We start from the raw sequence: 13,491 nt of genomic DNA, 5'->3' as shown, positions 1-13,491 counted from the left end.
AAGAAAAAATAAACAAAATCCCCAAAATTAAAATGTAAAATAAATTTTTGCCACAAAAAATTTACCTTTGGATACATCTTTTCTAATGTCACATGAGAAAATGCCCGAAGTAAAACGTGTAAGGAATATAGAACTCAGGGTAAAACTTTGAACTCTGTCGGGTCCTTCCCTCAGTTGTCTCCCCACTGGCCCTGTACCCTAAAAGTATGTAACACTTTCAGACTTGTTTAAAACACATATCTACATGAAATAACTTCAGAGGTACCTACAATTAGGAAGTTCTAAGCAAAAGAAATGCTTCTTTTTGAAAAGTTCTGTACTTAATTAAACTGTAATATACAACACATATCATAGACAAGTAGCAGCATTTTTTTCACATCCATAGAAAAATCAAATTGTTAGATATAGCTCAGTTTTATATCTATAACCACTTTTGGAAACACTTTGTACAATTGAAATGCAAACCAAGGGGATTAAGATGATGCAAAACTTGAAATGGCTACAATATACAGAATTTGTCAGAATATAAGATTTTAAATAATTTTCTAGGCAAATACATATGGATTTTAGAGTGAAATGAACTGGTTATGTGGTACATATAGGGAAACCACATCCTATTCACAAACTGTATTCAATAAACACTTCAACGATTTTAGAGCCAAGGACAAATGCAGCAAAGAACAATGTTTGAGGATATGAAGGAAGCACACGTAATCTTTCCTTTTCTAATATTTTCTATTTTGACTTTTTTTTTTTTTTGGTTTGTTTTCCTGAAATCTTGGCTTGCTGGTGACTATTTCTGCATTTAAAAAAAAATAGAGATGTTATCTCTCAAATTACAATAAATTCCCTGGGTTAGTTATTACTGCAGACTGTCTCTTATCTACAGACTGAATCAAGTATAAATTCAAGAAACTTTATTTCCTATTTTCAAAAATACTTCAAGCTTTCTAATTCTAAGTTTGTAGTGTGCTGTGCATAATTTGTAGATTAGTTTAAAAATGAAATAAAATAACCCAAAATATTGATTTAAAATTTTCTTATAAAATCCATCTCAAGTAAACGTATCTACTTCTCTATTTGAAAATAATTACAAGATTGGTTCATGTTATATACAACAGGAAAAATGACAGTAAAAATGAAGTGGATATACAATTAACGCAAGACAGCAAATCAAATAATTAGAGCTAATATGACCTTCCACATGAGTAGGTAATCAACCAATGTATTTATTTAGTGCTTCTCAACTTCAAATTTGTAACTATAGCTTTAAAAAAGGACCTAACACTTCCTGTGACATATGGAACAATGGGTTTATTAGATAATATACAATAAAAATTAAGCAATATGTAAACGGCTGAATGTTCACCATACAGCTGATATTAACAAAACAGAAATATGTTATTAATAGATACTTTCTACAAATTCAAAACCTTTGAAAAGTATTTTTAAAATATTTATTTTGGCTTGATCAATTATCTGTATCACATATATTTAGTCCCTCTCTAATGATATTTAAAGTAAATTTTAATGTAAACATCTGTATCCCGTAGTGCACGTTATAAAATGTAAACAAACAGTGAAGAGGAAACGATGCATAACAGACTGCATGGAATCAAGGTGTTCTACAGGTACCTTTAATGATCATATGGAATAGAAAAAACAACCATCATGTTTGCTATCAATTTGTGCTCTAATTATCTCAATGAAAAAAGAAAACGGTTTTAAACAATTTCTTTGTAGAAAAAAAATATTTAAATTTCATTAAGGGTAATGCTTCTGTTTTGCTCTTCCTTTGTTGCTTTAATAACAATCAATAATAATCTCAGATGCCTGTGTTATGAAATTCCTTCCTTCCAAGGTCTACCGAATTGCATCCTTTCTGTCTGTAATGCTATTTTGGGAATCAAACATATATTGTCCACTGCCAGTCTCATTTGCATTATATTCCAATACAGAAATAATTTAGTTACAAAAATGCACATATTTTCCTTTCGTTGGGCTTTTGAAAACCTTGAAAGGACATGTACAGATGTATAGTGTTATTTCTACAGGAAATGTTTTGTAGGTCATCAGACTAGACTCGTATATAAGTAATTATTGACGACAGATGCTTGTGGTTCTCCATGCGACAGCATGTGCGCTGAGATTTAACTGGCTCATCACCTGAGTGTACTGGAACTGTCAGCAAATCAAGGGCATTTTGAAAAGGGAGCTGAGCACTTGACTGAAATAATGAAACATTTATAAAGCAATTTTAATTAAATAATGCAAAGGTATATTTGGTTAAACATTTTATAAAAATTCAAGCAAAATGAAAAACTTAGCCAATTTCAACATTTCTACAAATGTAACTGGTAACTATTTTGGTCAAATCCATCTTTAGCTGAATTAATGAGAACAAGGACGAGGGGCATTGAAGTATTCTCCTCACCACAACGGAGGTTTTTCTCACTTTTCCACACTGTTTAGCCACCACATGGAAACTCCTAGAACGATGAGCAGTTCAGTCATGCTCTACACTTTTCTTTTCAATGAAAAGTGATGTATCACCTTGTTTTGCTTTTGACAAAATATGGACTAAACACAAGTATACAATAACAAGAATCCAAGAGTAGCCCATACACAAGTCAACTGTGTGTATGTTTTTATTATTTAAAGCCCACCATTCAGCTTATCTGTCTAAAGATATGGTAACAAACAGTTTTTCTTTTTTCACTAATGATACTGATGACCAGTCAGTTTAAGGGAGGGAAAGTCCAAGACAGCTGTTTATAATTCACTCAGTGAGACAAACCACCATTTCAGCTTCAGAACTTCTCACTTCTTGCCTCTCCCTCAAAGGTCAAACACTGATGGCAGACACAACAGCATAACTCTTTTGGCATATGAAAGTTTAACACAGGAATGATCCAGGAACAGCCCCTGCCATGCCTCAGCATCCCCCTTTGTTTCTTCATCTGTAAAGTGTGCCCTGCTCAGTTCCCAGACTGCTATGTCGGAGCGGGCACACAGCCTCTGCTCCACACCGAGTGTGTGAACACGCCTGTTAAAGCCACAGGACCGAGGTAAAACAGTGCATGACTGTGCTAGGAAAGAATAGTCTCCAGTGACGAACACCCTTTCATGTTAACTTTCCTAAACTAAAATCAATGAAATGAAAGAGGAAAATTCTTTTTCCTTTTGGCTGAAGTTGGACTTAGTTGGACTTCTGGTGGTCAGAACTGGTACCACTTCTTATCTTTGTATTTCAACATCATCTAAAGGGGAGAAAACATGTTTTTTAAAAAAATGCCAGAACAACAACATTTGTAAGTTATAACTGATTAGTATATTTTCCAAAAACATTATATCATTAGGAAAGATTCTGTAGTGTCACTGTTGTTTACTTCAGCAATAAGTAAGAACAGTTTCGTTTAGAGAAAAAAACAGTCTACAGCTAATACCAGCCTAGAAGACCCTCACATTTCTTAGACACGTGACATAATTAAAATTTGGCTCAGTGTATTCTTTGGTGACCTAAGGTAATAACTTACAAATAAGGTAATTTTCAGCACTCTAATTTTAACTAAAAATAATGCTTAAAGAACCTGGGAGTGAAAGGTTAAAAATACTACTATTACTGTAATCTAAAGTTTACTGAGCACTTACTCTGAGCCAGCACTGCAATGACACACTTCCTACAGGATTCCATTTGTTCTCCCCATTTTATAAATGAGGAATCTGAAGCTTAAAGGGGCTACCCAAAGTAACTGATGGTGAAATTGGGGTTTGAGCCCATGTAGTTTGATTCAAGAACCCATGATCTTAACCACCTCACTGTACTGTCTTCCTTCGACTCTAAAATATGACTCAAGAATATGTGGTAGGAGGAAAAAGCTACCTCTTCGATACTGAGCCCTTTGCTAAATACTGAGAGTGTGGACAATTCTGAAATGGACTGAAGTGTTACATGCTTTAGAGGTCACAGTCAGGGGCAGGGTTGTGCCGACACAATTCCTGCCCTAGATCGAAGGCTGCTAGGCTACATCCGAGGTGTGTGTCAGCCTAGTACAAGGTCTGACAAAAGGTTTCCAAATCTCTTTGAAGCCCTGAACAAATCTTTTCCAGGTAAAGTTACCTCTTTTATGCATTCTAGAGCAAGAAAAAGATGACTTTTGGTGAAAAATTTACAGAAGATCTATTGCTGGCAGATTGGGCGCTCAAACATAAATCCTTAATATGGACTTTTCAGACAACAAACTCGAGATGTCCTCAAGGTATAGGCTAGGAACTGAATGTGTGGAGTGACCCAGTGTAAAGCATCAAGGAATGGCAGACCTGTGTGTCAGAATGAAACATGTGTATTCCATCTGGAGGCCTAAATTCAGTTTGTTAAAGTGTACTCTGCTGGCCAACAAAGCATATTTATAAGAGTATTACTCAGGAAGCCACACTGAATAGAATCCTTTTCTAAGCTCCACTGTGACTTCCTAGTTCATCAAGATGAATTCATTGCAAAAATGCAGCTTACTACTACTCCTCTGTCTGAATTAGTCTAGACATATTTAGTATTGTTTATTTGAATAAAAGTGTTTGCCAATATTAGCTATTTAGATCTACCTAAAGAATCAAGATAAGAAAAATATTACCCTGTCAGGAGAAACTGGTATCGAATCTGAGGCATTCAGAAAAGTTAGCTTTTGTTACTGCTAAGAAACGGTTGCAAAGAGAAGGCCTGAAGGTGAGCAGGTTCCCTTAGATTTATAAACTTCAGTAAAAGACCAAAAGCCACTGAGACATATTCTTGTAATAGTTCCCTCTGGTGGCAAGATTCAGGAATTTACAATTGTACAGAGGATACACAAAAATACATGCACAGATATAAAATAGCTATACAAATACAGTAATGTTCATCATACTTATTTTACTGTGTTTTTTTGTTGTTTAAATATTTGTTTGATAGACATACCTCATGAGCATGTTTAGAAAATGAATCTGCACTGGATAACATGGCTGTGGTTCTTTCTTCCAGGTCACCCAGTTTCTGCCCTCTTTCATCTAGTGCCAACCTGGCTCGTGCCAATTCACCAACGACTCCAGATGCAGCTCCTTTCACGCCTTCAATGCCACCAGGACCAGGGATATGCTGTGCAAGACTTCTTGAAGCCTTTCCTGAGGACAGTTCTCCAACTGAACAAATTGATAAATGAAAGAGAAACTCAAAACATGAAAATTTTACTAATATAAAGTCCTACTACCTGATAGCACTAAAACAATTTTTAGACTGAATGTCAATATAATTGAAATGATTATTTAATTTCATTTCATAATTAATACATTTTAATTTTATTATATCTTAATTTTTAGATACTTTTTAAAATGTAAAACACAATGTACATTTAAATATTTACTTTATAAATAACAGGATTTGTGCAAAGAGACTGGTAATTATTTATATCACAGTAAAAATTACTCTTAAGTGTGAAAAAAGCTGAAGATAAATTAATTTAAAGATATCTAAATTAAAATACATAGATTTAAATTTAAATATACCAATTTAATTTAGTTTATTTACTACATACTTTGTCTTAAAATACTGTGCTTAAGCTTAGAAGTAAAGAAAAATAGAGAATTTCTTCAACATTTTATTTTAGGCTCCAAAAGTTATAAATATGTTACATCCCTTTCTTTCTCTCCATTTATCTTGTCACTTACCAAATAGATCCAATTTTTCCTTCAAAAGATCTCAGGTATACATACATTGCTTCCTTTCCCCTCGTCACCCAGACCCTAAGGACCCTAACCACCTAACTTTTAGATTACTGCGAGCCTTAAATCCTGTTAACTGCTGTCACATTCCCTCTTCTCTCAGCACACAATTCTTTCTTTTTTTTTTTTTTATCCTCACCCGAGGACACCTTTTCCATTCTTTGTTCAGGTAGAGTGGGAGGGAGAGAGAGGAACAGAGAGAGAGAGAGAGAAACATCGACGTGAAAGGAACACATCGAGTGGCTGCCACCCGCACAACCAACCAGGGCCGGGGACAAACTGCAACCGAGGTATGCGCCCCTAGCGGGAACCGAACCCGGGTCTCTCAGGACCGCAGGCCGACGCTCCAACCGCTGAGCCAAACCGGCCGGGGCACACAATTCTTTCTTTAGACATGTAATTCAAATACCATAAAAATTTCCCCTCAACAATTCACTAATTTTTAGTTTATTCAAAAGATTTTGCAACCATCACCACTATTTCTGAGCATTTTCATCACTACAAAATAACACAAACTTCATCAGCAACCAATTTCCATTACCCCCTCTTCTCAGCCCTTGTCAATCATTTCCCTACTCATCTTTGTATTTTCATGTTCTGAATATTTCACATAAATGGATTCATACAATATGTGTAGCCTTTTAGGTTTGGCTTCTTTCACTTAAAAAATGTTGTCACGGTTCAACAATGTTATGGCATGTATCAGTACTTCATCCTTTTGAATGATTGTATAACTTTCCATTGTATGAACTGATGACATTTTGGTTATCTACTCATCAGTTGCTGGACATTTTGAGTTATTTTCATTTTCTGGCTATGATAAATAATGCTGATATGAACATTTGCACAAGTTTTTGTGTGAATATGTGTTTTTAATTATCTTGGAGTGTAACTGTTGGGTCCCATGATAACTTCATGCTTAACTTTTTGAATAATTGCCAGAATTTTTCAGAGTTTAAAGAATTTTACGTTTTCACTGGCAATATATGAGTTTCAACTTTTCCACATCCTTGAGAACATTTGTTATTGTATGTCTCTTTTATTACAGCCATCCTAGTAAGTGTGAAGTGATAGTTCACTGTGGTTTTGATTTGCATTTCCCTACTGACAAACGATGTTCAGCATCTTTTCATATGTTTACTGGCTATCTGCATATTTTCTTTGGAAAAATATCTATTCAAACCCTTAGCGCACTTAAAAAGTGAGCTACTTATTATTATTTTTTTTAATCGTTGAGTTGTAAGAGTTCTTTGCATATTCTGGATAGTAGATTCTTATCAGATATATCACATATGTAATTTGAAAATATTTTATTGCATTTTGTGGGCTATCTTTTTAGTTTCTTGATAGTGTTCTTTGGCTTTTAATTTTGATGAAATACAATGTGTCTATTTTTTCATCAGTTGCTGTGATTTAGGTGTTGTATCTAGAAACCATCACCTAATCTAAGGTTACAAAGATTTATAACTATGTTTTCTTCTGAGAGTTTTACAGTTTTAACTCTTTACATTGAGTCTTTGATCCATTTTGAATTAATTTTTGTGTACAGTGTGAGATTGAAGTCCAAGTTTATTATTTTACATGTGCATAGCCAGTGCCCCAATACCATCTGTTGAAAGGACCAATCTTTTACCACTGAAATTTTATGGCATCTTGTAGAAAATCTATTGACCATATATGTATGAGCTTATTTTTGGATTGTGAATTCTATTTTATTGGTCTATGTGTCTATCATTATGCCAGTAGCACACTATTTTAATGATTATAGATAGACTGGTGTTAACTCTGAAAATCAAAATGTGAGCCCTCCATCTTTTTGCTGCTTTTTCAAGATTGTCTGTGTGTGTTTGGATCCTTTTCATTTCCATATGAATCTTAGGAACAACTTGTTTCCTTGTCTAAAAAACCAGCTGGTATTTTGACAGGAATTTGGTTGAATGTATAGATTATCTTGGAAAATATTGTCATCTTAGCAATAATATTCTAGTCCACGAACATAGTATGTCAATCCACTTATTTATGTCTTAATTTCTTTAAATGATGTTTTGAAGTTTTAAGTATATGTTTTACACTTCTTTAAAAATTTTTTTATTTATTTTGAGAGAGAGGTAGAGAGAAGGAGACAGAGAGAGAAACATCAATGTGAGAGGGAAACGTCGATTGGCTGCCTCCTTCATGCCCCCTATCAGGGATGGAGCCCGAAACCCGGGCGCGTACCCTGACCTGGAATTAACCCAGCAACTGTTCAGTGTACGGGGCAATGCCCAAACTACTGAGCCACACCGACCAGGGCTCTTTTACACTTCTTCGGTAATTTTATCTTTTGATGTTATTTAAAATAGACTTGTTTTCTTAATTTTTGGTTTGTTTATTGCTAGTGTATACAAATGCAATTTATTATTTATGTTGACCTATATATACCCCATATTGCTAAACTTGTGTATTAGCTATATTTTTCTCTTTTTGTGTGTATGCCTAAAGATATTCTGTATGCAAGAATATGTCATTTGCACAGAGAGAGAGTTTTACTTCTTGCACTCAAATCTGCATACCTTTTATTTCCTTTTCTAGCCTAACTGCCCTGGTTAAAGTCACTAGTACAATGTTAAATAGAAGTATTGAGATCCTTTGAATTTCCTCGTAAGATTTAGAGTAATATACAAAATGTGGAGTGTGCACAGATGTGTGTACGTGCACCCATCAGCTTTGGGAGCACTGATGTCTCCTGCTGAATCTTCACGGCATGAGCACGACAGAGCTCCACATGTTCTGGCCTTTCACTTCCCAGCAGTTCTGTGATCTTCTCTTTTCCCCGTGGAGGTCCTGTTTATCTTCTGTTAAGATTTATTTCAAGATTGTTTTTCAACACTATTGTGGTTTTCAGAATAATGGTCCCCACCCACTCACCCAAAGAAGACCACTCTCTCATTCCTAGAAATTATAAGATGCATTTTTATTAATGCTAATGAATAATTTTTACAAGTCTCTCAAAAAATTCAGGGCTCTCTGGTCATCTTATATCTACTTACCTTTTCCAACTCCCTTGATTTTATATAATTTTTGGGCCATATTGTTTATTTATATGTGTATGTGGATATACATACCACAAGACTTGGTTTTATAGAATATGAAGATTATATGATTATAATTATGTATTTGTTACTTTCCAAAGCACTGTATCACATATCTCTGACATTCCATCGAAGATTATGTTTTCTCTAAAGTACATCCTTTAGAATTCCCTTGAGTGTGGTGGCAAGGCTTACTTTATTTGTCCATTTGTTTAAAAATGTCTCATTCTTGAGGGATATTTTGAGTAGAGAATTCTAGATTAAGGTTTACTACCTGTCAATGTATAGAATAACATTGGCTGTTAGGAAGTCAGTCTCCAGCTTGTTAAAGGGTATCTATTATTTTTCTTAAGCTACCTTAAAGATGTTCTGTCTTTCACATACTGTATTTTCATATGATATATCAAGCTTTGAATTTATAACAAAATATCCTTCTTGGAACTTGAATGTGTGAGAAACTTCTAGCTGTATCTCTTTATATATAATTCTTCTTCACATTCTTTCCCATTTCCTTCTTGAGGTCTAAACATGTGTTAGACCTTTTCCCTGCAACTTCTGTTTCTTTAATCTCTTCTCTGTTTTTTACAACTTTTTGTTTTTCTGTGCTACATTCTAGATGGTTTATTTTGACCAATCTTTTTTTTCTTTGTTTGTTTTTGTTTGTTTGTTTTTTAATCCTCACCCGAGGACATTTTTCCATTTTTTGTTCAGATAGAGTGGGAGGGAAAGAGGGCGAGAGAGAGAGAAACATCGACGTGAAAGGGCCACATCGAGTGGCTGCCACCCGCACAACCCAGTTTGCCGGGGGCAAACTGCAACCGAGATACACGCCCTTAGCGGGAACTGAACCCAGGTCTCTCTGGACCACAGGCCGATGCTCTAACCGCTGAGCCAAACCGTCCAGGGCTACTTTGACCAATCTTTAATTTACATCATTCTCATTCAGTTTTGTCTAATTTATGGTTAAATTCATCAACCAAGTTTTTAATTTTGGTTTTTGAATATTTCAGTTCTTCAATTTCATTTTAGTTTTTAACATATTTGTTGTACTGATGTTTAAGGTTTCAGTTACTCAATAAATTGTTCAGGCATGATACTTATCTTCTTAAACATAATATGCATAGTTATTTTACTGTTAGTAACTTAGTCCCAATATTTGAAGTACCTATGATTCTCATTCTGACTTTTTGTTTTATTGATCATGGTGCTAATTTTCTAGGATTCTTGGTTATTTATGACTACATATTTGAAAAATTATTTCCAGAAATCATTTGAGGATGTGGATATATCATCTTCCTTTGCAGAACATTTTCATTTGCTTCTACCAGATGCTGGGGACTTAATCTGTCTGCAAAAATCTTAACAAAGGTTGAAAGTTTTTTGACTACTCAAATAATCTGAAGCTGAGCTGAAAGCCTGTGCATGTGTGTGTGAGAGAGAGGGGGGTGGAGAGAGAGAGAGAGGAGGAGGGAGGGGAAGAGAGAGGGAGCGAGAAAGAGAGAGCAAGCTGTCTTACTTCCAGCTCATCTTCACTCTTCAGGTGCAGCCCTTTGGCATCCTTGCAAAAGGGGGATTTGTTTATTGTGTCCTCACCCTTGTGAGTTCTGGGATCCCACCTTGCTAGTCCTAACACAGGTTACTATCTCAGCTTCCTGTTTCAGATCTCAAAATATTTTAGGACAAAAGTGGCCTCAGATTGCTAAGCTCACCACTCTGGGTTCACACCCTTCTCCATGGATACTGTCCTTTCTATATTGTTAGTGCTTTGATGTTTCTAAAAGTTAAAATATTTTGTTTTTCGCCCAGGTAAGTTTTTTTCAGATATGAAATTGCACTGCAGGGCTACTTACTGGATTTAATCTTACAGTCTTTCTAATTAAACACAAAAGCAAAATTCTAAAATATTTTAGAAATAAAAGAAATGAAGTGAAATTTGAGGATAGATAATAGCTCCTACTACTTGAGAGATAAAAATTTCATTGATTCTTTAGTTCACCCAAGGACCAATTTCTGATTTGTTCCTATTTATGTGGAATGAACCAGATCTTGCTATTTCAAATAACCTTCTAGTGCAATAAGAATAGTTCTAGAAATTTTGTAAGATAAAATAAATGTTTAAGTAAAAAAATTTTCAAAATTAAGGTAATCAATTAAAGTCAATGGTGTAATTACAATAATAATGATCATATTTAATAAGAATACTTTCTAAATTATTAATATCAAGTTGTAAGTACTCATTTTAACTACTTGAAGCTATTCTGATTTTGGTTGCCTGAGTAAAATAGTCCCTGGTTTGGGTTAGAGCAAGAGAAAATAATTTTGTATTATTTTGCTAAAATGTGAATATATTAATTGTTGTGACAAAGACAAAAAAAGTGAATATAACATATACATGTAACAAATTTATATGGCTGGAGTGTTTGTTTTAAGATATGTTACCCAAATTAAATAAATCAACTTACATAGTTCTTCTCTATCAAGAGATTGGGCACCACCGCCAAATAAACCTTTAAAGAATCCCCTGTTTGGTGCTTCAGGTGTTTCTACAGGAGTGAAGAGTTCACCCAACATTTCCTTTAAAAATCAAAACAAATTGTAATTGTTAAAGTTTCAGGGAAACTAAGCTATGTTTCACAAAACAATTACTGTAACCTCTAACTTAAGCTTATAACATTACCTGCTAAGATTCACAAATAAGAGCACATTTCAAATGATCAGATCCATTACATACTGACTTAGTCAAACAGTAAGTTATTAAAACTAAATTGACCAAGACTGACTTGCTGCTTGCTACTTTGGCTAGATTACTTTTCTTACATTTCAAGCAAAGATGATATTCCTACTTAAACTGGAAGAAGACTCCAATATTTGACAAAATTTTCATGTAACTTTTATTATTAAGTATCGGTAACTGGATTAATACTTAGCAAAGAAGAAAAGTTACTAGTAGCAAGTTAAGTCTAGTGTAATGATGATGAAATGCAGTTTTGGATTTACCACCTTCAGCTGAGCCAGAAAATTAGTAATTAAGAAAGACATACCAACTTATTTTTTTTAAGGATATATGCCAGGAAGAGAATTGTGCTAAAATACACATGGAATTTCAGAAAATGGCCATGAGATGGAAAACCTTCTCTCTGTAATTGTCAGTTTTCCTGAATTACTATCAATGACCTCCTGAAGCCAGAGACAAGAAAAATTATTAACATGTTATTGACTTTGTAGATAACACACAGAGAGGAAAGAGGAGTTTCTATAATAGAAGAATAGTAGCAACATTATTTACAAGGCAGCTTTGAAAAGCTTTAGAAGCAAAATGTCAGTATAGTGAGGCTGTGGGATTGCATTTCTGCCCGAAGAGGAGAAGCAGCTATTATACACAACACAAATGCAGGACTGGTTCCCGGTACCAGTTCTGCTGTATGCTGGAATAACATTACGATACGTGGTGCTATGTTAGACTCTTGGATATAATTTGTCATGCATGTTAAGCTTATGTGGTAAAACTTAAGCACTAATTTCATGAATGGGTCAATGTATGTGCTCTGATTATCACTAAACTCTTTTTAATACATCAGATAATCACAGATTTTAATAATTTTGATGAAGAAAATCCTATGTTATAAGAACATTTACTGTAAATAAATGTCTTCAAAGATGAGCACAGCAACACATTTCAATACTGAATGTATAATATATTTAAAGAAGCAAATTGTTCAACTGGCACCAACTGTTACAGTGAGTACTTGGGCGCTTGATTATAAATAAATTACAACCTTGAGGTGCTTAAAACAGTTATTAACTTAATTGTTTAAATTGAATTAATTGGTATGTTCTACCTCTTTATGACTGTGTTATTTAAGGTTCTCAAATAAATAAAAATAAAGAATTAATTTGAAAAAAATAAGTTGTAAATTTTCCTCATGTTTTCACTCAAGATATGGTTAATATAATGCTGTAGAAAGAAATATAAGTATTTTAATCCACAGACATATACTTTTGACTAACTGCCTGTCATTGATAATAGAAAGTCCTGAAACCCATTAATTTTTTAAAACAGCTTTATTGAGTTAAAGGACCCATAATAAACTGCACATTTTAAAATGTAGAATCTGGCAAGTTTTGACACCCCTGAAATCACCAGCACCAACAAGAGAGTGAACATATATACGCATCACCAGTGTTTCCCCGAGCTCCTTGTTACTCACTCTTGATCTCCATCTCCAAGTAATTGCTGATCTGCTTTCTCTCACCATAGATTAATTTGTATTTTCTTCACTTTTATACAAATAGAATCACACAATCTCAACACTTTTTCTGCTTGGTTTATTTCACTCAGCATAATTATTTTGAGCCTTATCATCTGTGATACGGAATGTTATCAACAGTTCATTCCTTTTTATTGCTGAGTTTTATTCTATTGAATGCATACCCTGCAATTTAATTATCCCTTCATCTGTTGATGGACATTTGGGCAGTTTCCAGTTTTTGGCTAGTTCAAATAAAACAGCTATGTATATCAATTGCCTTTCTCCTTGAGTTAAAAAACTAGGAATGAAATGACTAGGTGTTTGGCTCATGATTATTTATCTTTTTAAGAAACTACGAAGCTGTTTTCTAAAGCAGTTGTGCTGTTTTTTCTTGTTCATTTTACATTCCCATCAGCAAT

General features: G+C 34.2%; 1 protein-coding gene across 4 annotated transcripts in view; it reads right to left on the bottom strand.

The window, feature by feature from the left end:
- Positions 1 to 1,497: 1,497 nt before the first annotated feature.
- The window catches only part of STXBP5 (syntaxin binding protein 5), a 162,812-nt gene continuing 150,818 nt past the window's right edge, over positions 1,498 to 13,491 (bottom strand). Inside the window, exons 26-28 of one of the 4 annotated variants that reach the window (XM_036248364.1) lie at positions 11,285 to 11,396; positions 4,952 to 5,172; positions 1,498 to 3,260 (exon numbers count right to left, since the gene is read on the bottom strand). In XM_036248364.1, coding sequence (XP_036104257.1) covers positions 3,219 to 3,260; positions 4,952 to 5,172; positions 11,285 to 11,396 — 375 coding nt within the window. In that variant the 3' untranslated portion in view covers positions 1,498 to 3,218. The remainder of the gene's footprint in view (positions 3,261 to 4,951; positions 5,173 to 11,284; positions 11,397 to 13,491) is intronic. The other 3 variants (XM_036248366.1, XM_036248367.1, XM_036248365.1) reach the window with 3 other exon arrangements.

The sequence above is a fragment of the Molossus molossus genome, unplaced genomic scaffold (assembly GCF_014108415.1).
Source record: "Molossus molossus isolate mMolMol1 unplaced genomic scaffold, mMolMol1.p scaffold_m16_p_8, whole genome shotgun sequence".
NCBI classification, from domain to species: domain Eukaryota; kingdom Metazoa; phylum Chordata; class Mammalia; order Chiroptera; family Molossidae; genus Molossus; species Molossus molossus.
Note: the sequence above shows the minus strand (reverse complement) of the source record. Positions and strands in the feature narration are given on the sequence as shown.